Raw genomic sequence first — 26400 nt, 5'->3', positions numbered from 1 at the left:
TTCTTAACCATTCTTCTGATTATAAATTTATTTTCCTAGGTACTTTATTGTGAGAAAGAGATATTCAGTATTACATACGTGAGTATTCCAGGTACTGTAATGGAAAGTCTAATATTTTAAGAACTAATTTGGGTTTTTGGTTTGTGCTGCAATGTAACAAATACTTATTGAAGTCTTATTTGCCAAATAACATGCTACCTGGGAGATGTGTACCGACTAGTAGTCTAAACAAGTAAATACAGAGGTGTTAAGATAGAGGTATATCTAGGATGCAGCGGGAGCGGTGTCTAAGTCAGACTTTAGGATAGTGGAAAACTCTTCTGAAGGAAAGTTAATTAAGCCAAGAAATATGAGTTGGGTGGGATGGTATAGAGGGACTTTTGGACAGAACATCTGTGAAGCACAGAAATGTGAAGTGTCCTATATTGTTTGGGAAACAAATAATTAAATACAGAAATAATAAGAGAGTTCTGAGGAGGAATAGAGAAAGAGGAAACTAGGGGTACATAAGGGACCAGATCATAGAAGTCCTTGAGTGCTTTATCAAGGAGTTGGAACTTGATCTTGAAAGCTGTAGAGCCACTGAGGGATTTTAAGCTGGAGCTCTCAGACTTGAAGTGCCTATGTAATATCCAAGTGATTATGTCTGTCAGGCAGTTAAGTATGTTGGCGTTTTAGAGAGAATTCTTTGCTGGAGTCTTAGTTACAGGTATTGAAACCATGGGGTTAGATGGGCCTAGAAAAAGCTGGTGGAGCAGAAAATTGGGGACAGAGTCTAGGGGAACAGTGGTATTGAAAGAATAAGCAAAAGGGAAGGAATCAATGGAGACTGAAAGGGCAGCCAGAGAAAAACCAGAGAAAAAGCTACAGGAGGAAAATTGCTTTGGATTAAGAGGTCAACAAGAAGTGGGAATTTGAAACAACAAATGTAAATTATTATTACTTTTTAAAAGATTTTATTGATTTATTCATGAGGGACACAGAGAGAGGGGCAGAGACACAGGCAGAGGGAGAAGCAGGCTGCATGCAGGGAGCCCGATGTGGGACTTGATCCCAGGTCTCTGGGATCATGCCCTGAGCCGAAGGGAGATGCTTAACTGCTGAGTCACCCAGGCGTCCCTAAATTATTATTTAAAAAAACTATATGCAGAGATTATTAGGAATTTGGTTAGTCTGAGTTAACCTGATGTTATCAATTCTGAGTGCATTGAGAAAATCAGATTTGTCTTTTCTTTTTATTTTAAGATTTTATTTTTAAGTAATCTCTACACCCAGCGTGGGGTTTGAACTCACTGAGATCAAGACTGGCATGCTCTACTGACTGAGCTAGCCAGGTGGCCTGAGAATACCAAATTTCTAAACAGTTTTTCCAATGGAAGAATTTGAACTTTTTAGAATTAGACTTTTTAGACTTTTTAGAACTAGACTTTAGGAAGGAAAAGATGGAGACTTTTGTGGTAGGTGATGGTTCATAGGAAAGAAGTGGTTGAGTAGGAGATGGATTATAGTATATGTATAAATTCTAGTAGATAATAGAGTATTTTGCATGTAGTCTCTGAAGCTATAAAGATCCAGTACATCTATTCTATCACAGGATGCAGAGTTGGTAATTGATTATGTAGTTATAACTAAATGTAGTTCACTTCTCAGGATTTCTATTTGTGATTTTCTTTCCTGTTCTATTTCTTTTTTTTTTTTTTTTTAATTTTTTTTTTTTTATTTATGATAGTCACAGAGAGAGAGAGAGGCAGAGACACAGGCGGAGGGAGAAGCAGGCTCCATGCACCGGGAGCCCGATGTGGGATTCGATCCCGGGTCTCCAGGATCGCGCCCTGGGCCAAAGGCAGGCGCCAAACCGCTGCGCCACCCAGGGATCCCTCCTGTTCTATTTCTGACTCCAGTTCTCTTAGTGAGCATTTTTTTTCTTTGCTAAACACCTCTTATTTTTTTTCCCTTTGTGATTAAACTTAACCCTTATATATAGTTTTATTTAAAAAAATCCGTAAACAAACAAACAAAAAAATCCGTAAACATATACCATAAAATTTACTGTCTTAACCATTTTTAGATGAACAGTACAGTACTGTTAACTGTATGTACATTATTATTACAATAAATCTCTAGAACATTTTCTTCCTGTAGAACTGAAACTATTCCTGCCGAACAACTCTGCTTTTCTCCCTTTTCTGCCCATGGCAACTATCATGCTACTTGCTGTTTCTAAGAGTTTCATTACTTTAGATACTTTATATAAGTGGAATCATACAGTATTTGTATTTTTGTGACTGGCCTATTTCACTTAGCATAATGTCCTCAAAGCTTATCCATGAAGGATTTCCTTTTTTGAGGCTACGTAATATTCCATCACGTTTGTTTGTATATACACCATGTTTTTTTTTTTTTTTGTTTTAAGATTTATTTATTTATTCATGAGAGAGACAGAGAGAGAGAGAGACAGAGAGAAATAGGCAGAGGGAGAAGCAGGCTCCTTGCAGGGAGCCCAATGCAGGACTCGATCCTGGATCCTGGTGTCACGACCTCACCCGAAGGCAAGTGCCCAAACACTGAGCCACCCAGGCATCGCACACCATGTATTCTTTATCCATTTTTCTGTTAGGGAACATTTACATTGCATGGACATTTTTAGTTGCTTGCACTCTTGGCTATTGTGAATAATGCTGTGGTGAACATGATTGTGCAAATATTTTGTGGGGATCTTGTTTTTATTTCTTTTTGATGTATACTCCAAAGTGAGATTGGTGGATCATAATCTATTTTTGATTTTTGAGGAAACTCCTATATTGTTTTCCATAGTAGCTACACATTTTATTTATTTAATTTTATTTAAAAAATTTTAATTCCAATATAGTTAACAGTGTTAAATTAGTTTCAAGAATACAATATAGTAATTCAGTCTATATATTACTCAGCAGCTGCCCATTTTACATTACCATTAACAATACACAAGGGTTTAAATTTCTTCCCATTATTACCAACACCTCCCCCCCCGCCTTTTTTTTTGTTAGTGGCTATCCTAACAGATGTGAGGTGATATCTCATTATGGATTTTTGTTTGTTTGTTTTTAAAGATTTTATTTATTCATGAGAGAGAGAGGCTGAGACACAAGCAGAGGGGGAGAAGCAGGCTCCATGCAAGGAGCCCAATGTAAGACTCAATCCCAGGACTCCGATCTCCAGACTCTGGATCATGCCCTTAGCCAAAGGCAGCCACTCAACCGCTGAGCCACCCAGGCATCCCACCCATGTTTTCTTCTAGAGTTTTATGGTTTCAGGTCTTATGTTTAGGTCTGTAACCCATTTTGAGTTAATTTTTGTATATGGTGTCATGTAAGGGTCCAAGTTCATTGTTTTGCATGTGAATATCCAATTTTCAAGCAACCATTTGTTGAAAAAACGATCCTCTCCACATTGTATAGCCTTGGCATCCTTGTCAAAGATTACTTGACTCTAGGGGTGCCTGGGTGGCTCAGTTGGTTAAGCAACTGACTTTTGGTTTCAGCTCAGGTCATGATCTCAGGGTCACTAAATCGAGTTCTGCGTCAGGCTCCATGCCCAGTGTGGAGTCTGCTTGGGACTTTTTCTGTTTTCCTCTCTCACCCCTTTGGCCACTTCCCTGGCTGTTGTTCGCTAGCTCTCTGTTTCCCTGTCTCTCTCTCTCTCTTTCAAATAAAGAAAGAAACAAAGAAAGAAAAAGAAAGAAAGAAAGATTAATGTGACTGTATATGTCAGGATTTATTTCTGGGCTCTATATTCTAGTGCAGCCGTTCTGTTTCTTTATGCCAGTGCCATACTGTTTTGATGACTGTAGTTTTGTTAATATGTTTTGAAATCAAGAAGTGTGAAGCCTCTAGCTCTGTTTTAATTTCTCAAGGTTGTCTTGTTTGTTCAAGGTCCCTTTCTTTCTTTCTTTCTTTCTTTCTTTCTTTCTTTCTTTCTTTCTTTCTTTCTTTTTTTAAGATTTTATTTATTTATTCATGAGAGACACAGAGAGAAAGAGGCAGAGACATAGGCAGAGAGGGAAGCAGGCTTCATGCAGGGAGCCTGATATGGGACTTGATCTTGGGACTCAGGATCACGCCCTGGGCTGAAGGCAGGCGCTCAACCTCTGAGCCACCTAGGTGTCCCATGGGTCCTTTTCTTCATTTAAAAAATTAATTTTCTAACTAGGTTCCACACCCAATATAAGGCTTAAACTTAGAACCCTGAGATCAAGAGTCATAGGGTCCCCTGGCTGAGCCAGCTAGGAGCCCCTCCTTCAGTTTTATACTTTAAGATTTCTTCTTTCAGTTTCTTTCTTCTCTTAGAGTGTGATTGAATTTTTCTTCTCAGGTCACATACGGATAGATAACCAGGTATAATCTTTACTCTGCTTTATGAAAACTTGTCATATTTGATTTAGAAATTCCAAATAAAGGGTTGGTATATTATTTAAAGGTTTTATTTATTTAAATGAGAGTGAGAGAGAGAGAGAGAGAGAGAATGCGTGCGAGAGCGCGCACATGAGAAGGGGGGAGGAGCAGAGGGAGAAGGGAGGCCAACTCAGACCTCAATCCCAGGACTCTGGGATCATGACCTGAGCTGAAGGCAGGTCTTAACAGATTGAGCCACCCGGTTCCCACAAGGGTTGGTATTTGGATTAAAAAAGGATTTTTTTTACTTTGTAAACAAACTGGTTTACTTGAAGCATAGTACATTTTAAAAACTTTGGCAAAAAACTTAAGCATATATAACAAAATAGTACTCATTGAACTCATATACACTTACCTCCTAGATTCAATAATTGTTAATAATTTTGCCACATTTACTTTACATATGTGTATGTATAAATTTCCTGAGCCACTTAAAAATAAAGTGAAATTTATTTTTTGGTTTTTCCTTTTTGAGTATTATAAGTGTATATTTTGGGCTTTGCTAAATTTCATTTAAGGATTTAATTTGAAATTTGCTCTTTTAAAAAAATTACAAGAAGGCATATTATCTTTAGTGTATATCTTCCAGGAAAAGGATATTCTCTGATATAGCTATAAAACCATTATTATTCCTACCAAAATTATCAGTAATTCTCTAATATAATATTCATACCATAGTCCTATTTCTCCATTTGTTCCCAAAACAGGTTTTACTTTTTTTTTTTTAATTTACTTTTTTTAGGAGGGAAGGGGCAAAGGGAGAGGGGATAGGAAGAATCCTAAGCAGGGTCTATGGCCTGCATTCATCCTGATTCAGGGCTTGATCTTATGACCCTGAGATCATGACCTGAGCCAAAATCAAGAGTTGGATGCTTAACTGACTGAGCCACTGAGGCACCCCATTTATTTATTTATTTATTTATTTATTTATTTATTTATTTATTCATTCATTCATTCATTCATTCATTCATTCATACCAGTTCAAATCAAGACCTACCTATTGCACTTCGTTATATCTTGAGTTTTTTTTTAATATGAAACTGCCTCTTATCTATCTTTTCACCACCCTCCCTCTCTTACTCCATGATACAGATTTGTTAGTTCTGTTGAGAATGTTGGACGTTTTTTATTTACTCATGATATAGTATAACTTGTTACTCTATTCCCTATATTTTCTATAAACTGGGTGTTAGGCGGTGCCTGGGTGGCTCAGTCAGTTAAGTTTCAAACTCTTGACTTGGGCTCAGGTCATGATCTCAGGGTCAGAAGATCAAGTCCTTCCTTGGGCTCTGTGCTGAGCATGGAGCCTGCTTAGGATTCTCTCTCCCTCTCCCTCTGCCCCTTCCCCCCCCAAAAAAACCCCTTATTTATTTATTTATTCATTCATTCATTCATTCATTCATTCATTCTTTTTTTTTTTTTTTCCAAAAAAATATTTAATTGGGAGTTAGATCTAAAGGTGTTTCAGATTCAGGTTAAAGATTTTTGGAAGAGTACTTTATTTAGTTATGCTGTGTATGCATGTTGTTTCATATTAAGAGCACATAATTAGTTTTCCCATCATTCTGATGCTCTGTTTGATCATTACCCGATTATTTTATTGTAAAGGTATCTTTTTGTGGGTCGCCTGGGTGGTTCAGTGGTTGAGCATTGCTTCAGCTCAGGGCGTCATCCTGGGGTCCTGGGATCAAGTCCCACATTGGGCTCGTCTCAGGGAGCCTGCTTCTCCCTCTGCCTGTGTCTCTGCCTCTCTCTCTGTGTCTCTTATCTTAAAAAAAAAAATCTTAAAAAAAAGTTATCTTTTTGCATCTAGTAAGTCCTCTGCGGTGGCACTTTGGCACCAGGTAATCTCTATCAACCTTAAACCTAATGGTGATTTTAGCCTTCATTGATTGCTGATTCTTGTTCAGTTACTTGTAATAAATATTAACATTCTATTGTTCCTTTTACATTCCTTTTGCATAGTCATCTTCCATGAAGAAGTTTCCCTCATTAGTTAGGGCTACTTTGTTACCTTGAAATAATGTTTTACCTGAAGAATAAATGCTTAGTTTTTTCTTTTAATATAACTATTTTCCACAGTGTAATAGTTACTTCCAGTGGTGGCAAATGAGGTTGATCTTTTTTTTTCTTTTTGCTTTTGTGTCTTTCTCTGTGGAATATTATATGTATTTATACGTATTACATGTTTTGAACTTTGATTTCATTTAGGATTATAGTTTGACATAAACTTAAATTTGCCTTTAGTATATACATAAAATATTTTATTTATTTTGGCAGTAAAGAAGACATGTTGGATAACAGGAAGAGCTATAGAGTTTGCAGATATCAACTGTGGCCTTAATAAGCAAGCACGTTAGTAGCATCAATGCCAGACAGATGGTAAGTATTGTTAAAGTCACAGAGTATGAATATTTTACACATAGGTTTTCAAGCATTTTTATTTGAGTGATTTAAAAAATCTCTTGGAAACTGTAGTCACAAATTTTGTTACTAAAATTTCTTTTTTTTTTTTTTTTAAGATTTTATTTATTTATTTATGAGAGACACAGAGAAAGAGAGGCAGAGACACAGGCAGAGGGAGAAGCAGGCTTTATGCAGGAAGCCAGATGTGGGACTCTATCCTGGGACTTCAGGATCACACCCTGGGCCGAAGGCAGGCACTAAACCACTGAGCCACCTAGGGATCCCCCATGTTACTAGAATTTCTCAAAGAGCTTATGATTGTGTAAAACAAGTGTATTATAGTCCTGGATTTCTCCTTTAATGTGTGCTTTAGTTTCTCTGCTTCTAAAATGCTTCTTCATATTTTACATATTCACCATCTGTAAATATTTGTGCACCTATTTTATGTGTGGGACTACGGCCAACTGCCAGATTGGAGTATATATCATAATCTGTGTTATTAAGGAATATGGCTAATGGGGGAAATCAACACATATAGAAGAAAATATGTTGGTAAAAGCAACAAGGCTCTAAAATAATGAAGCAAGACTAGTTCTGGCAGTAAGTAACGAAGGATTATAAGAAGTGTTGAAGAATTCAGAGAATTACACCTTCCTGGATTCTTTGGCCAAAAGTTGTATATTGTTTAACAACTAGCTTTTTTTTTTTTTTTTTTTTTAAGATTTTATTTATTTATTCATAGAGATGCAGAGAGAGAGGCAGAGACACAGGCAGAGGGAGAAGCAGGCTCCATGCAGAGAGCCTGACATGGGACTCGATCCCGGGTCTCCAGGATCACGCCCTGGGCTGCAGGCGGCGCTAAACCACTGTGCCACCCGGGCTGCCCCACAACTAGCTTTTTCCCTTAAGAATATGTCTCAGAGATCTTTCTGGTTTCTCCACACATCTGGTTTCTTCATTCTATCTTAAACTTTTTAATAGCTGCCTAGTATCCTAAAGGGTGATCTTTTACTATAATTTATTTAGCTATACTGTTACCTATTGATATTTAGGATGTTCAATGATTAATTATAATAGTTCTTATGCCACATAGCTACATTTTAAGATTATTGGTTACCTTAATTTGATTATATTTTCTATAAATACTTTCTTTTTTAGTGACACACCCTTTGGTATCTTGATATGATTTAGTATTTTATCCTTATCACAGTGGTATCCTTAAAATCATTTTGTAGGTAACTTAATCCCCAGTAAAGATGGATTGATTGGTTTTGGTAGCATTTGCTTCTGAAAGAGATGTTTTTCTTTTTTTTTAAGATTTATTTGAGAGAGTGAGAGCGAGCAAGAGAGTGCACAAGTGGGAAGGGCAGAGGAAGAGGGAGCAGTAGGGGAGAGCCCTATGTTAGGGTCGATCCCTGGACCCTGGGGATCATGACCTGGGGATCATGACCTGAGTTGAAGGCAAACGCTTAACCGACTGAGCCATCCAAGTGCCCCTGAAAGAGATTTTCTTGATCTGGTTTGGGATAATGCCATGGTTAATTCCTATGATTTCAAATTATATGTTCCTTCTAGAGAGATATTTTTTTAAAAAATATTTATTTATTTATTATTTATGATAGACATAGAGATAGAGAGGCAGAGACACAGGAGGAGGGAGAAGCAGGCTCCATGCCAGGAACCCGACGCGGGACTCGATCACGGGACTCCAGGATCACGCCCTGGGCCAAAGGCAGGCGCTAAACCACTGAGCCACCCAGGGATCCCCTAGAGAGATATTTTTTATTTTTCTTTCTCTTTTGATGGTTTTAGGAACTAAAGTACTACTTTTCTTTTTTTTGGAACTAAAGTATTACTAATAAATTTGATTGTTAGTATTGATTTTCCTAGGCTTATTCTTTCTAGATAGTTGATATTGTGTATTAAATAGAATATCTTTCTTGACTGTTATAGAAATGTATTAATTTCTGATATTTTTCTATAAGGTAAGTTATCTAAAATTAGTAGTCCTTATATAAATATAGCAGAGTTATTCATAAAATGACATGGGAAATTTTTTAGTGTTAATATTGTGTTGATATAGTTTTCAATAGGAAGGTGTCTTTTTTTTGAAGTGGTTATTGGTATATTTACATTAATGGCAGTACTGACCACTGCCATACCACTGTTAGAGTTCGTGTTCACTTTGTTACTTTTATAAATTTCATGTAACCTGGATTTTTTTTTTTTTAAGATTTAAAAGAACATCTATCTTTATCTGTTAAAAACAAAACAAAACATGGAATTGATAAGACTTCTGCTAACCATGCTAGAATATTTTGATGATAGTCAATGAGCAAGCATGTATTGGTTAGGTTCTCTGTCAAGTAAAATTAAATAATAAAGGTAGAAGAGCTTGGAAAATGTGTATATGAAATTTATGTATTCATGGTCTCATTATTAACAGAAATTTATATTATTTGCTTTTAGGTTCTTCATTTGAGCCAGTTCTTTCACATTTCTCCATAATATATCAAACCTTACTTACCCATCCTTATTTCCCATATCCTTTTAGAATACACTCTCTCTAGGTCAGGTATGTATATGAAGAAGCTACATAATCTTGTTTACACTAGTGTATTAATAAGGCTCTCTTTATTGAAAAAGGAAGATGCATAAGTTCAGTTGATACAATAACTGAACGTTACTCAAGTGAGTAAATGGAATTGAAATAATCTGGATATATAAAGTAAAACTGGTACTTGAGTGGTAGTATGTTTTATAGAGATTCTTCACTATACTAAATATTGGTTGGACACTTAAGCCACCTACATGTTTAGGTCTTTTTCCATATAAATAGACACAATGGAAAAAGTTAGAAGGGATTTATGGTTTGCCATCTGGAGGAAGTATAGAGGAAGTCTAAGATTCAGCTTTGATAATAGTGATTGTTATTTTTTTTCCCCTGATTGTTAAAGTATCTTTATATTAGAGGTTATTTGGAAAATACAAAAGTAGTATATAAAAACAGTAGTATGTTAAAAATAAAGTTACCTGTAATCCCACTACCCAGAGATTTCTTTTCCAGTCTAATATTACAGTTAATCTAACCTAATCCCATTTGGGTGTCTGTATAAATTATATGGAGTGTTGTGTCTTGCTTTCTTTTCTAACATTGTCTTAAAAAAGAAAAACCTCTCAAATATTCAAGATACAGTCTTTAATTAAGACTATAAAATTCCATCTTAGGAATCTAAAGGGATATTTTGTTTAGCAGAGTCTAACAAATCTGAGTTCAATCCAGTTTTGCTACTTAAGACCTTTAAGGTTTTTTAAAAATATTTTATTTATTTATTCATGAGAGACACACACAGAGAGAGAGAGAGGCAGAGACATAGGCAGAAGCTGAGGGAGAAGAAGGCTCCATGCAGGAAGCCTGATGCGGGACTTGATTCCAGGTCTCTAGGATCACGCCCTGGGCTGAAGGCAGACATTAACTGCTGAACCACCCAGGCGTCCCAAGAGCTTTAAGTTTGATACTTCCCTTTTCTAGTCTCTAGTTTTCTTATTTGCAAAATAGGTATAATATTTCTTACTTGATCTTAACATTTTAGCTGGCATATGTTAAGTATTTAATAAATTATACTTACTATGATCAGAAATTATTTTATCATTCCTTTCTTATACTACTTATTTTTAAATTTTTCTTTGTAAAAAATTACTATATTTTGAACATTTCTATATAAATATTTATTTATATATGTAAATCTGATTATTTTTTATGATAAATTCCTAAAAGTGGAATTGTTGGATGAAAGAATATAAGTACAGTTGACCCTTGAACAACACAGGTTTAAACTACCTGAGATCCACTCACATGCAGATTCCTTCCTTCCTTCCTTCCTTCCTGCCTTCCTGCCTTCCTGCCTTCCTGCCTTCCTGCCTTCGCTCCTTCCTTCCTAAAGGAAATAAATAAAATCAAAGAAAGGAAAGAAAGGATTTTATTTATTTATTCATGAGAGACCCAGAAAAAGAGGCAGAGACACAGGCGGAGGGAGAAGCAGACTCCTCTGGGGAACCTGATGTGGGACTCAATCCCAAGATTTTGGGATTGTGACTTGAGCCGAAGGCAGGCACTCAACCACTGAACCACCCAGATGCCCCTCACATACAGATTTCTTACAGTACAGTACTGTAAACGTATTTTCTCCTCTTTATATTTTTCTTAACATTTTCTTTTCTCTAGCTTACTTTATTGTAACAGAACAGTGTCTAATACATTTATAAAATTTGTATTAATTGACTTTATATTCTAGCTTCCAGTCAACAATAGGCTATTAGTAGTTAAGTTAAAAACTGTCCGTGGATTTTTGATTCTATGGATGATCGGTGCTCTTAATACCTCCTTCACCATTGTTCAGAGGTCAGCTGTAATTTAAGGTTTCTTTTCTTTTTTTTTTTTTTTTTAAATTTTTATTTATTTATGATAGTCAAAGAGAGAGAGAGAGGCAGAGACACAGGCAGAGGGAGAAGCAGGCTCCATGCACCGGGAGCCCGATGTGGGATTCGATCCCGGGTCTCCAGGATCGCGCCCTGGGCCAAAGGCAGGCGCCAAACCGCTGCGCCACCCAGGGATCCCCTAAGGTTTCTTGATACATAGTGTCACTATGCTTTCTAGAAAGATTATACTAGTTTATTGTCATTACAATGTTTGAGAATTCCTATTTCACTATAGCCTTGCCAACAATGGCTATTCTTATTTTAAAAATTATTTTTTATCTATTAGGCAACTTAATTATTTTTGACATAACAGTAAAAAAGAAAAAGAAAAAGAATGGGCGTGGAGCCTAATGGGCTTGAACTCAGGATCCTGTGATCAAGACCTGAACTGAGATTGAGTCAGACTTTTTTTTTTTTTCCAAGATTTTCATTCATCCATTCATGAGAGACACAGAGAGGCAGAGACATGGGGAGAGGAAGAAGCAGGCTCCTTGTAGGGAGCCCGATGTGGGACTTGATCCAGGGACTCCAGGATCACGCCCTGAGTCAAAGGCAGATGCTCAATCGCCCAGCCACCCAGGTGTCCCAAAAGTCAGACATTTAACTGACTGAGCCACTCAGGCACCCCAGTAATATTCTTTTAATTCCATTTTATTAATGGGGTTAAACTTAAAAAAATTTTTTTTAGTATCACTATTTTGTTTTAGAATTCTGTACCTATTGCTTTCCTGTTTTTATTTCTTTTTTCTTACCTTAATCCTTCATTTATCTAGCAGAAATTTATTTAGTGCTACTATGTGCTAGACATTGTTTTGGTATTAGTATATAATTTTGGTACTTATTATTTAATTTAGTGAGGGCAATGCAGGAGTGAACAGAATTGCCAAAAACCTTTGTCTTCTTTTTGTTTTTATTTTCTTATTTTTAAAAATATTTATTTATTCATGAGACACAGAGAGGCAGAGACACAGGCAGAGGGAGAAGCAAGATCCATGCAGGGAGCCTGATGTGGGACTCGATCCTGGGACTCCAGTATCACGCCCTGGGCCAAAGGCAGACGCTAAACCACTGAGCCACCCAGGGATCCCACCAAACCTTTGTCTTCAAAGAGTTTACTTTCTAGTGTCAGGGTAAACAGATTTTAAACAAAATAAACATCAAAATTATAGAATGATAATTTCTTTGGAGAAAAAAAATAATGAAAGGGAGATGGAGAGAACGTATATGTGCAGTTTTACATTAGATGGTTAGGGGAAACCTCTCTGCAAAGGTGCCATAAGTAAAGTCTTGTAAGGAGTGAGTCATTAAGGTATCTGTGGAGAGTACATTTTAGGCTATGAATTAAATATAAGGACAGTGAAGCAGGAGAATACTGGGTGAATTTAAGAAAGAACAAGAGGGAGAGTAGCAAGAAAGGATTTGAAAGAGTTATTAGGGAACCAGACTGTTTACTATCTTAACTAGGCCATTTTAAGAACTTTGATTTTTACTCTATATGAAATGCAGAGGTTCTGGAGGCTTTAAAGCAAACCTTTGACTTAGGTTTTTAGATGTCTATTTAGATACACAAAGTGGAGATATTTAGTGGGTAGTTTGATGTGTGTCTGAGGTCAGGGAAGAGGTGCAGCTTGGGGATGTAAATTATTAGCATTTTGTTAATGTTTAAAACCATAAGACTAGGTGAGGTCACCAAAGAAGTGGGAAAAGGAGAACCTAGGGCTAAGCCCTGGAACACAACATTTTCCCAAGTTGAATAGTAAGAAAATTCTGATAGTGGCCCTGTTCTTAGAAGGTAATGTCCTTAGGGTGTTCTTATTTACGAGCTGTGTAAATACTGCTGATAGGTCTAGACCTTTAGATTTAATTTTTAAATTTCTAACTGCTAGTGGAGAGAAAAGCAGTCCAGCACTCTTACTAAATTACCTGGGTAATCTAAAGGATAATCTGTAGATTCTTTTGGATTTTATATGCACTCAGTTGTATTGCCTGTGAATAATGATAGTTCTATTTCTTTTTTTCCAATCCTTAACTTTTATTTCCGTTGCAAGTCTTAACATGCTGGCTGTGATCTCTGGTACAATGTAGTACTGTAGAATAGAAATGGTGATGGCCGTCATTTTGTCTTATTTCTGATTACAGAGAGTAAACTTAGCATTTCATAATTACGTATGATGGGTTTGTATGTGTGTGTGTGTGTGTGTGTGTGTGTGTGTTTTGTAAATGCCTTTCTTTATTCCCTTCTGTTTCTAGTGTGTGTAGAGTTTTTATCATGAGTGGATGTTGACTTTTTTCAGATAGTTTTTCTGCATATATTGAATTGATTATATGATTTTTCTTTATTTTGGTAATGTCAGGTACTGCATTGGTTAATTTTCAAATATTATTTTAATATTTTATTTATTTATTCATGAGAGACAGAGAGAGAGAGAGAGAGGCAGAGACATAGGTGGAGGGATAAGCAGGCTCCATGCAGGAAGCCCGATGTGGGACTCGATCCTGGGACTCCAGGATCACGCCCTGAGTCAAAGGCAGGTACTCAACTGCTGAGCCACCCAGGTGTCCCAATTTTCAAATATTAAAACAACTTTATAATCAAAAAATAAATTCAAGTTATGATATATTATTTTTATAAGTAACTAATACAATTTTTGGATTTTTTAATAATATATCATAATTTATATATTCCTGCTCTAATATTTTGCTTGGGAGTTTTACATCTATTTTCATGAGTGAAATAAGCCTGTAATTTTTTTCTTTTAATATCCTTGTAAGGTTTTGGTATCTGGGTTGGGTTGACCTCATAAAATGAGTTGTGAAATGTTTTTTCTTTTAACTAGTCTCTGAAAGAGTTTATGTAAGGTTGGTATTAGAGATTACTTAGTGGAATTTACTTATGAAGCCACCTAGACCCTAGGGTTTTCTTTATGGGAAGGCTTTAAATTATAGATTCTATTTCTTTAATAGATAAAGGACTAACATCTTATTATTTCAGATGTGGTATGATGTGCATTTTTAAAAAATGTGTATTCCATTTAAAGTTTAAAATTTATTGGCATAAAATTTTTCATTTTATCTCTTTTAAATGTGTGGATTTCATAATGATGTTCCCTTTTTATTTGTGATTGGTAATTTGTGTCTTCTCTCACATTTTTTAGTCACTCTTGCCAAGGATTTTTTATTTTTAATAGTTTTTTTTTTAAAACTACTTTAAGTTTCAAAGAACCATCTTTTGATGTTGTTGATCCCCTTTACTATGTATTTGTTTTCTATTTTGTATTTGCTGTTTGTTATTTCCTTTCTAATTTCTTTGGGGTGATTCACTGTTTTTTTTTTCCCCTAACTGCTTATTGAATGCTTAGATAGTTGATTTTTCAGCCTTTCTTTTTTTCTAATATATGTTTTTGTATGCATCTTTTTCTGTGCATGACTTTAGTTGTATCTCACAGTTTGGATATATTTATTTGGTTAAAATATTTTCTATTACTATTAATTACTTTATTTTAAAAATTTTCATTATTTTTAATAAAAGATTTTATTTATCTGGAGAGCACTTGTGGAGGAGGGAAGGGCAAAGGGAGAGGGAGGGACAAGCAGACTCAGAACTGAGTGCAGAGCTGGACCTGAGGTTCGACCACACAAACCCTGAAATCACCATCTGACCCGAAATCAAGAGTTAGATGCCTAACTGACTGAGCCACTCAGGCTCCCCTTAATTATATATTAAATTGATGTTAGCATTTCACTAATATAGTAGAATTCTTCTTTGACTCAAGTATAGAAGTATATTTCTTAATTTTCAGACAATTGTGTTTTCTACTTATAGTTTAGATACTATTTCTTAGTAGAATTCCATGTGTACTTGAAAATAAAGTGTATTCAGTGGTTATTGGGTCCAGTGTTATATAGATACTAAGCTAAGTTATTTATGACATGGCTCAGGTCTTTGTGTCCTTATTGTTCGCCTTTCTTTTTTTCTCTGTTTTGTTGGGGGTGACCCTTTTTCTAATAGTTAATGGAGAGAGCAGTTTTACAAGTTGAATACAAACTTAGAATTGTAAAATTATTACATCTTCCTGGTGAATTTTATCATTGCCTTTTATCATTTACATGTACATCAATGGTGATTTAGGTAAGAGCAGTTTTTACTTTTTTTGGGAAAACTGTTGATTTATTTTTAAAGATTTTATTAACTTATTGAGGCAGAAAGAGCACGAGCAATAGGGAGGGGCAGAGGGAGAGGGAGAAGCAGGCTCCCTGCTGAGCAAGGAGCCTGTCCTGGGGCTCGATCCCTGGGGATCTTGACCTGAGCCACCCAAGCTCCCTTTTGGAAAATAATTTAATATCTAACATAAAAAGAACAACATAAATCATAACCAGGGAAAAATCAGAGCCTTTCTGGGCTGCTTTTTCACTTATTTTAATTTAGAATGGCTTGTACTTAGAAATGAATATGAGAGAAGGTACCAGAAATTTTTTTTTTTTGTACCAGAAATTTTTTTTTTTTTTTCAATTTTTTATTTATTTATGATAGTCACAGAGAGAGAGAGAGAGGCAGAGACACAGGCGGAGGGAGAAGCAGGCTCCATGCATTGGGAGCCTGATGTGGGATTCGATCCCGGGTCTCCAGGATCGCGCCCTGGGCCAAAGGCAGGCGCCAAACCGCTGCGCCACCCAGGGATCCCGTACCAGAAATTTTTGATTAAGATCTCTAAAACTATATTTTTCCCTTAAAAGATGTTTTTAAAATTCAAGTATAATTAACATACAGTATTATATTAGTTTCAGGTATATAATATAATGATTCAATAATTCTTTTTTTTAAAAAAGATTTTATTTATTTATTCATGAGAGACACAGAGAGAGAGGCAGAGACATAGGCAGAGGGAGAAGCAGGCTCCATGCAGGGAGCCCAGTGTGGGACTCAATCCCGGGGACTCCAGGACCACACTCTGAGCTGAAGGCAGACGCTCAACCGCTGAGCCACACAGGCGTCCCAGTTTGTTCCTTTTTATTGCTAACTAGTAGTTCATGGAATGGAAATATCATAATTTGTTTAACCCATTCACCCATTGAAGGACAGTTGAATTGTTCTCTAATTTTTAACTATAATGAATAAAGCTGGTATAAACTTAGTGTATAGGTTTTTGGGTGAACATATTTTTCATTTCTCTTAGGTAAATAATATCTAGACATGCAATTGCTGAATTGTTGTATGATGTTGCTTGTTTAGTTTTTAAAAGAAACTGCCAAACTTTTTCCAAAGTGGCTGTACTATTTTATGTTCCCAGCAGAGCATATGAATCATCTAGTTTCTCGTTATCCTTGCCAGCATTTTGTGTGGTCGTTAGTTTTTATGATAGCTACTTTGATAGATGTGGAAGTAATATCATACTGTACATAGTTTTTTTTTTTAAATTTTATTTATTTATGATAGTCACACAGAGAGAGAGAGAGGCAGAGACAGAGGCAGAGGGAGAAGCAGGCTCCCTGCACCGGGACCCCGATGTGGGATTCGATCCCAGGTCTCCAGGAGCGCGCCCCGGGCCAAAGGCAGGCGCCAAACTGCTGCGCCACCCAGGGATCCCATATTGTACATAGTTTTAATTTGTATTTAATACCTAATGATTTTGAACATCTTTTATGTACCTGTTTGTCATTTGTATATCCTTTTGGAGTTTCGCTTTTTGCGCATATTCTTATTGAATTGTTTGGTTCTTACTGTGGAGTTTTGATAAGTTCTTTATATATTGCAGATATTAGTCCTTTGTTGGATATATGGTATGCAGATATTTTCTTTAGTCTGTAACTTGTCTTTTCATGTTCTTAACAAGATCTTTCACAAAGCAAAATGTTTAATTTTGATGAAGTATAGTTTATCTGTTTTTCCTTTTATGGATCATACTTGTAGTATTTTTGTTTAGCTCTAGGTCCTGGAGATTTTCTCCTGTTTTTTTTTTTTTTTTCTTTTTCTAAGATGTTTATAGTTTTATGGACTTAATACGTTCTTGATCCATTTTGAGTTAATTTTTCTACAAAGTACAAGACTGAGGTCAAGGTTTATTTTTTTTAAGCTGTGGATGTTCACTGCTGCAGTTTCATTTGTTGAAAAGACTATCTTTTCTTCGTTAAATTGCTTTTGCAATTTTGGCAAAAGTCAGTTGGGCATATTTATGTTGGTTTATTTCTGGTATATTCTGTTCTGTTTCCAGATCTATATGTCTGTTCCTCTACTGATACCATACAGTCTTGTTTAGTATAGTGACATAACAAATCTTGAAATTGAAGTTGACGATTCCTCTCTTTCAAAATCGTTTTAGTTATTCTAGTTCCCTTGTCTTTCCATTTAATTTTAGAATAATCTTGTCCATATCCAGAGAAAATCTTGCTGGGGTTTTGATAGGAGTACTGTTTGTCAATTTGGGGAAAACTATGTTTACTATGTTCAGTCTTCTAGTCCACGAACATGCTGTGCCTTTTCATTTATTTAGATCTTTGATTTCTTTCATCAGTGTTGTATAGTTTTCAGCATACAAGGTTCTGTAGTGATAACCCTTTATTCATTCCTGATACTGGTAATATGTGTCTTCTCTCTTTTGTCAGTTGTGTTAGATGTTTGTCATTTTTATTTTTAAAGAACTATTAGTTTGTTTCACTGATTCTTCTTTTTTGCTTTTCTGTTTTCAGTTTCATTTGGTCCTGCTCTTGTCTTTGTTATTCCCTTCCTTTTGTTAGCTTTGGATTGGTTTTGCTTTTCTTTTTCTTGGTAATTGTGGTGAGGGCTTAGATTATTGATTTGAGACTTTTTCTCTTGTTGTATGCATTTGGGTATAAATTTGCTATAAATTTCCACCATTGCTGCTTTAGCTGTGTCCTGTAAATTGTGATATGGTATATTTTCATTCATTTCAATGTATTTTTAAATTTTTCTTGAGACTTTCTTTTTGACTCATGGATTATTTAGTATATTGCATAAGTTTCAATGTTTGGAGCTTTATCGGTTATCTTTCTGTTAATTGATTTCTAGTTTGATTCCATTCTGGTCAGAGAATACATTATATGATTTCACTTCTTTTAAGTTTGTTGGGATTTGTTTTAAAGCCTAGGATATGGTCTTTTTCTGGTACCTATTTGGTGGGCACTTGAAAATAATGTATTCTGCTGCTGTTGGGTAGAGTGTTCTATAAAGGTTGATTATTCTTAATTGATGGTATTACTGTGTTTTATATTCTTGTTTATCTTCTTTGTTTATCAATTCTATCAATTGTTGAGAACGGGGGTTTGAAATTTCTAGAATTGTCAATTTGTTTCTCATTTCAATTCTGTCAGCTTCTGCTTCACTTATTTAGTAGCTCTTTTGTTTGGTACACACACACACACATTTAGGGTTGCTGTGTCCTCTTGGTGCTCTGTCCCTTATGATTACATAATGTCCTTCTCTGTCTCTGGCATTTTTTTTTCCTCCTCCAAATTCTACTTTACGTGCTATTAATAGAGAAAGGTATAATTTAATTTAAATTAATTTAAATTTAAATAGGCACATGTGGCTGGTGGCTGCCATATTGACAGTGCAGTTCTGGAAGATGGAGAGAGCTATGACACAGTAAATTTAATTAAAAGGTAAATTTTATAGTATGGGTGTTAAGGGCAATGGGTGGTTAGAGGAAAAGGAGATTGGGGCAGAGGGAGTGGGGGACATGATTTTAAATTGGATAATCAAGGAAGAAATCATTGATTGTGACACTTGAATAAAGGTTTGAAGGATTCTGGGGGAGAGTATATCAAAGGCCAGCAGGGAGGTGGGCCACTGTAAGAATTTGAGCTTTCACTGAGTGACATAGAGAAGACTTTCTTTCTGACTTGTGTGTTGTTGTATGTATGTATGTTGTATGTTGTTGTACATAGATCATTCTGGCTCATGTGTTGAAAATAGACTGCAGGAGACAAGAGTTGGAAGCAGAAAAAGCATTTAGGCCCCTGGAATATGAGTGAATGAGAACAGTTGCCAGACCAAATGGTTAGAGCAGATTTTGGGGAGATTATCAGACATTTCTTTTGGGATATGTTAAATTTGAAATGTTTATTAGATACATCTAAGTGGAGAAAAGCAAGTAGACTATCTGAGGTTCTCTAGATCAATGAGTCCCTGCCCTTGTGGAGCTTACTTATACTGTACTTGAATATGGGTAGTAAATACAATAAAAACAAATAAAACATATACCGTGTTAGAAGATAAGACTTCTGAGAAAATTCAAGTAAGGGAAGAAGGATAAGTGGTGTTGGAGACTGGCTTCTGGAGTGGGTGACATTTGAGTAATGATAGCAAGGTGGTGAGGAAATAGACTTTATACCTGAGAGAGCAGTAGTTTAGGAAGAGGGAGCCAAATGTAAAGTTTCCCATGGGGGAGTGTGGCTGATGTGTTTGAAGAACAAGGAGGTAAGGTGTGGCTAGAATGACACTGAGCAAGGGAAAGAGGTTTAGGGATGACAGTACAGAAGTAACACATGTCTGGGTTATAGGCCATTTTAAGGGTTCTGAGTGAGATGGGAAGTCAGTAGATAGTTAAACAGAAGATACATGTGATCTGACCTATAGTTTATAACTGAGTCACTCTGATCGCTGTGCCTACATATAGAGAGAGACTGAAGGGAGATTGATTTGGGAACTTAATTCAGGCGACAGGCTGTGGTAGCAGTGAGATAGTGAGGTAAGGTCATATTCTGGATACATTGTGAGGGTTGCATTGACAAAATTTGTTTAGTGGTTGGATGTGGGATGAGAGGAGTTAGGAATTATTCTGAGATTTTTGAGTTGAGCATTTGGAAGAACAGAGCTGCATTAATTGAGATGGGAAAGACTGGGAAGAGCGGATGTGGAGGAGGTGATCAGGAGCTCAGTTTTGGACATGTTAAGTTTATGATGCCTATTAGACATCCAAATGTAGGTGCTCAGTAGGCATTGTCATTTATGAATACTGTTTTTAAAAATGAAATAATGACATTGAAACAGTGTGCTCACTGTTGTGAAAATTCATTTTATTTGTTAATATCTTAATCTTTTAACATGTTCAATCCTGGCAAAACTTGTATATTTTGGAGAAAGTGTAAGAGGTTGTCTTACTGCTTTTTGGCTTTGCTATCAGAGTTGATGGTACTTCCGTAGTGTTAAATAAAGATGTCATTCCGATCTTAGAAATGGAAATACAACTATATAGTCTGAGTGTTTTTACTTGCTTTCTATTTTAGGTCCTATTACTGCTGGATTGTACAAGATATTTAACCGTGTTTTCTTTGAGGTATGACTTAAATATCAAACATCTTAAATAAGAAAAGGGGAACATTTTAGTTTTGGAAGTCAGAATGCCAAGGAGAAAGAAAAATCTTGGGGGAAATCCTTTTCGGAAGACTGCAAGCTCTCAGGAAGTTGTATCCAGTGTGGCTAGTCGTGAGGAGCCACCCACTACTCTTCCTTCCATGTGTGAGACAAAAGTTGATCGGGAGGAACTCTTCACCAGTATCTCAGAGATGTTTTCTGATCTGGACCCCGATGTAGTGTATTTGATGCTTTCTGAATGTGATTTCAAAGGTGAGAAAAAGTTTAGTTTGAACCCTTTGCATAGTATAAGAAGCCTTCATGTACTTTACTGCCAGTAGTAATATAGAAAAACAACTGCCATATTTCTCTTTTCTAATTTATCGAGCACCTGCTATGGGCAAGGTACTAAGTTGGTATTGTGTTATGAGAAGAAAGCAGTTTTTTCTGCTCTCAAGAAATACACAGTTCTAGGTGTAAGATATATGTATAGATACTACATTCTGTGTTTTATTTCTTTTTATCTTCCCTCTAGAACAGGTTGGCACTATTAACATTTTGGACCAGATGATTCCTTGTTGTGAGTGGCTTTCCTGTGAATCATAGGATGTTTAGCAGCATCCCTGGCCTATACTCTCTAGTTGACAGTAGCAACCTTCAGTAGCCTGTTGTGGCAATTAAAAATGTGTCCACCTATTGTCATATGTCCCTGGGGGACCAGAATCATCCCCAATTGAGGACTGCTGTCTTAAGATGTAAGCTCCATAAAAACAGATTTTATAAAGTTTTTACTGCTGTATCCCCAGTCCCTAAAATAACAAATGATTCATACAGGACCTCAGTAAATATTTATTGAGTGAAAAGATCATTGTAATTGTGGGAATGAGAGCTGATTAGAAGTTGATATTATAGAGTAGTGTTTCACAATACTGGCTTTGGAGTCAGGAAACTTGGGTTAGATTTCCAGTTCCGCTACTTAACCTCTCTGGGTCTGTTTTCTTATCTTTAATGAGAAAAATAGTAGTATGTACCTCATAGGACTTTTTTTGGTAAGAACTGAGGGATTTTTTTGTTTTTTTTTGGTTAAGTTTTCAATTTAGTATTATTAATAACATAATAAATTGATTAGAAGTATGTTGACAGACAAACTTTCAAAGTTGACTGAGTAAATTAAATATTGATGCTTAGTGTTACTATTGGCCATGATTAGTATAAGATAAAATTTTTCTAGATTGGAGAAGTTTTGCTAATGCATGAAAATTCATTTTTATTCATTACATGGACTGTGAGGAGAATATATTAACTATCCTGTTATGTGTGCAGAAAAACAGTTTTCAGCAGTCCACATTATGCTCAAAAATGATACTGTATAGTTTTATGTATGACTTTTTTTTATGTACTACTTTTTTATTTCCTGTTGTTGAGGTGTTTAAAATTTGTTTCACATATACTAACCTAGTAATGAGGAACGACAAGAAAAATATATTACCCTTACATCCTAACAGAAAACATTTTTCTTTTCCAGGATCTTCTCTACACCTTATTTATAAATACTGATATTTTGAGTAGTCTGAATAAATAGTGTTAATGAAACTACATATTCTGCTTTTTAAACCTAACATAAGCATTTTTTTCAGTGTTGCTGTGATCTTTGTATTTATTTTTAATAGCTTTCTAATATCCCACTTAATTGTGCTCTGATTTTTAAATTATATATAAGTTTTTCATGAATAATTAATACAGCAGAGGACATCTTGGTACAAATCATCTTTCCCTTCTTTTGGCTTTTTTTCTTAGTTCCAACGTTTTATTTTCGTATGTCACAAGGTAAGAACAGTTTTCAGTTCTTGGAAACATACCCGTAAATTGCCTACCAGAGAGGTGTGCCCTTTCAGCATTTAGTATTAAAGATTTTAATAGGAATAAAATTTTGCTTTTTCCTTTTTTTTCCTTTAAATAAACAAGGTTATTGAGCATTTTTGTAGATGGTTGTTTATTGATTTTTATGTTCTTGTGTGAATTGTTTATTCATGTATTTTTTGTTTTATATCATTGGTTTAATTTTTTCCAACACTCTGTGTAAAGACTTTTCTTTTGTGATATATACATATATATATATATATATATATATATGTATATATATCATGATCTTTTGCTTATTTTTACTTAATACTGTTTTTTATTATATACATGTTAATTTTTTTGGGTTGATCTTGGGGTTTTTCTATTATATAAATTTTCTTCATAGAAATACTTATGTTTGCTTGTGTGCTTGCTTCCTCCCCCCCCCCCCCCCCCCCCCCCCCCAAGTATAGGGCTTCTAACCTTTGTACTATTGCTATAATCTCCTAACTGGTATCTTTGCCAGGCTTGTCCCTCCAATCCTTCTTTGTTTTTCTTCTTAAGGGAACATTAATTGGGTGCTTACTAGGTGCCAGTCCTTGTGCACAGCACATTTTCATGGATTATCTCATTTAATCCTCACAACAACCCTATGAGGTAGGTACTTTTATTATCCCCATATTGCACATGAGAAAATCAAGGCTTTGGAAAGTTCAGTAATTTGTTCAAAGGGTCATAGCCAGCAAGTAGGGATTGAAGTTTGGTTTTCTGAGTCCAGACCAGAGCTGTTACTCCTGTGCTGTGCTTCCTTTCCCTATTTATTTTCCTTAAAACAAAACAAAGCACAGAAATAAGCAAAACTCCAAACTTCAAATGCCTAACAATTCTAATTCTGTATTTGTGTTAGGACAGAAAGAGCTCAGCATTGGAGTCAGACATACCAGTCCTGGCTCTGTCACTTAATATATGTGTGACTTGGGTTAAGTTAATGTACTTTTCGAACTTCATTTTCTTCATCTATTTGCTAGAAATACTATACCTCACAGTATTATTTGAGGGCTCTTTGAGGTGATACATACAAAGTGCCTAGCTCAAATTTGGTGACAGGTAGTTTCCCTAGAAGGTAAAATTGGTATGTCCTACCATGACATATAGCACTCTTGCCAGTTCCACTTGCTCTTTTTTCCAGTTTTGTCTCCTTTTATTACCATACTACTGTGTACACACATTCCAACCAACTTCTCTTAATACCTTAAACATGCTTTGTGTTTTCAAGATTGGCTTTCCCTTTCCCTTCTTTGTCTGACAAGTTTCTTCTTAATCTTCAAGTCCCAGATCACATATTACCCTATGTGGAATCTTCCTTATTCTCTTATAAGGCTGCTATGGCATTTGTGTATTACTAAAAGTATGCATTATTTAATCTATATTATATTATAATGTAATTGTCTTCTAATTTAATTATCTTTAATTGCCTCTGTTAGACTGCAAAAAATCCCTTAAGTGTAGTAAAAACTATGTCTTATTTACTTTGAACAAAGTATGTCTGAACGTAATACATGCTAATAGCTTTTTTTGGTATTAAATGAAATTCATTGCATAAACTATATAAACAAATCAGATTTACAGGAGAGTACTTAAAAATGCTTAATTTTTAAAAAGATGGGCAATAGCTAAAGTTTGAATAAATTAACGGATTTTTGGGTCTTTTAAAAGTTTTTTTATTTTTTATTTTTTGGTTTTTGGGTCTTTATAAGTAACCATAATATATGCAATTATAGATACTTATAGTTTATAGATATTATTCTGTTTTACTTACATTTATCAGGGATTGTCTACTTGGTGGCAGTTTATTATCCTAGTTTATTTATTTATTTATTTTTAAATTTTATTTATTTATTTATTTATGATAGTCACAGAGAGAGAGAGAGAGAGGCAGAGACATAGAGGGAGAAGCAGGCTCCATGCACCGGGAGCCCGATGTGGGATTTGATCCCAGGTCTCCAGGATCGTGGCCTGGGCCAAAGGCAGGCGCCAAACTGCTGCGCCACCCAGGGATCCCTATTATCCTAGTTTATTATAGTTTGTCTGATAGTAACATCATTGCATGACTCCATCATTCAAACTTTACATTGATACAGACTTGTGTATTAGTAAAATGTTAATTAAAAAATGAGTTGAATATTTATAAATTTCTGTATTCCATTCAGTACAAAAAGTATAATTTTTCATGGATTTTATTTACTGTTTTCAATACAACTATTGAATACTATTGAATATTGAATACAAATATTGCTCTTCTTGTACAGTTGAAAATGCAATGGATTGTCTATTAGAATTATCTGCCACTGATGCCAAGGTAGAAGAATCATCTTCAAAAAGCTTTGTTGCCTCCGAGAACCAAGTAAGTGCTGTGGGACGTGAAATAATGGAAAAATATACTCCTGAAGAAGAGAGGGAAGATTCAAAAATGGATTCATTTTTGGACATGCAGCTAACTGAAGACTTGGATTCCTTAATACAGAATGCTTTTGAGAAATTGAACTCTTCTCCTGATGACCAAGTATACTCATTTTTGCCTTTGCAAGGTGTTAATAGTTTTAGTGACCCGAGTGCATTTATAAATTCAGATTCAAGTAATATGACTCCCATTCTTTCTACACAGAATATGGATTTGGACAGTGAAAATTTAGAGAATTCTGCCTCTGCATTAAGTTCAAACACCTTAATTTCACATTCTGTTTCTGATGAGTCCAAAAATTTTATAAAGGATGACGTATTGGCATTGGAAGATCCTCTTCTCAGTAGTTCTTTAAATGTAGCAAATGACACTATGGTGAGTAGTAACAATCTCAGTCAAAGGCAGAAAGAGCTTTTAGAATCTGAGTGTGTTGAGACTCCGTTCTCTCAAGCCCCTGTAGATTTGGATGCCAGTGAACCTCAGGCTCCTTTAAGCCTTACTGCGCAAAATTTGGGGCTTGATTTACTAGGTACAAGTGGGGATCAGAAATCTGCCTCTGTCCCCGATGCATTTGTACCTTCTGAAGAATTCAGTTTCAAACCACATAAACATACTGAACTTCCGTCAAAGGGGAAAGATGTGAATTACTGTCCTGTACTTACCCCTCTCCCTCTGCTGCTGCCTCCTCCTCCACCTCCACCAATGTGGAATCCAATGATTCCTGCTTTTGACCTCTTTCAAGGAAATCATGGCTTTGTAGCTCCTGTTGTAACCACCGCTACGCACTGGAGACCGGTCAGCTACACGTTTCCCCCTCCAGTTATTTCTCACACTTCCCCAACAAAGGTATGGAGAAATAAAGAGGGAACAAGTGCTTATCAAGTACAAGAAACCCCAGTTTCTCAGGTCGTAAGAAAGAAGACATCATCTTATGTTGGACTAGTTCTTGTTCTCCTCAGAGGGCTTCCAGGATCAGGAAAATCTTTTTTGGCAAGGTATGAGGTTTAATTGAGTTTTTAAAAAGTATAATACTTGAACCTGAACATTTATGATGGAGAATATGAACATGTGAAATCCTTTTGTTTAATAGAGATGTTAGTAACTGCTAAGATCTTTTCTTTTTACTATTTTTTTCTTTGTAGCTAATATCAGCATTCTTTTCTCCAGAAATTTTTATTGAATTCTTTTATCTTAGAATATCATTTTGGGAGATAAGAAAAATTTAAAGATAATTCCAAGATTACGAGCTTCTGAAATCAGTAGAAATAGCTTTATGTGAAAGAGAACTAGTTTGGGAAGAAAAGAAGTTCAACTTTGATTATAGAGTTAAAAAGCCATGACTGATTTTGAATTCAAGGAATAAAATAGACTTGTTTTAGTTCAGTTTTCTTGGGTATCAGACTTCTGCCTAGAGGTTTTCCAGTATGATTTGTCTGGATATTCTTATATTCTTACTTTTAAGTAACAGTACA

The 26400-nt window shown here is 35.6% G+C and overlaps 1 protein-coding gene across 1 annotated transcript in view; it reads left to right on the top strand.

Moving 5' to 3' along the window:
• N4BP2 (NEDD4 binding protein 2) overlaps positions 1 to 26400 on the top strand; it is a 95646-nt gene that overhangs the window by 6442 nt on the left and 62804 nt on the right. The window contains exons 2-4 of the mRNA XM_041753462.1: positions 6711 to 6812; positions 20559 to 20898; positions 24777 to 25923. Coding sequence (XP_041609396.1) covers positions 20673 to 20898; positions 24777 to 25923 — 1373 coding nt within the window. The 5' untranslated portion in view covers positions 6711 to 6812; positions 20559 to 20672. The remainder of the gene's footprint in view (positions 1 to 6710; positions 6813 to 20558; positions 20899 to 24776; positions 25924 to 26400) is intronic.

Source organism: Vulpes lagopus, chromosome 4 (genome assembly GCF_018345385.1).
Source record: "Vulpes lagopus strain Blue_001 chromosome 4, ASM1834538v1, whole genome shotgun sequence".
Classification (NCBI taxonomy): domain Eukaryota; kingdom Metazoa; phylum Chordata; class Mammalia; order Carnivora; family Canidae; genus Vulpes; species Vulpes lagopus.
Note: the sequence above shows the minus strand (reverse complement) of the source record. Positions and strands in the feature narration are given on the sequence as shown.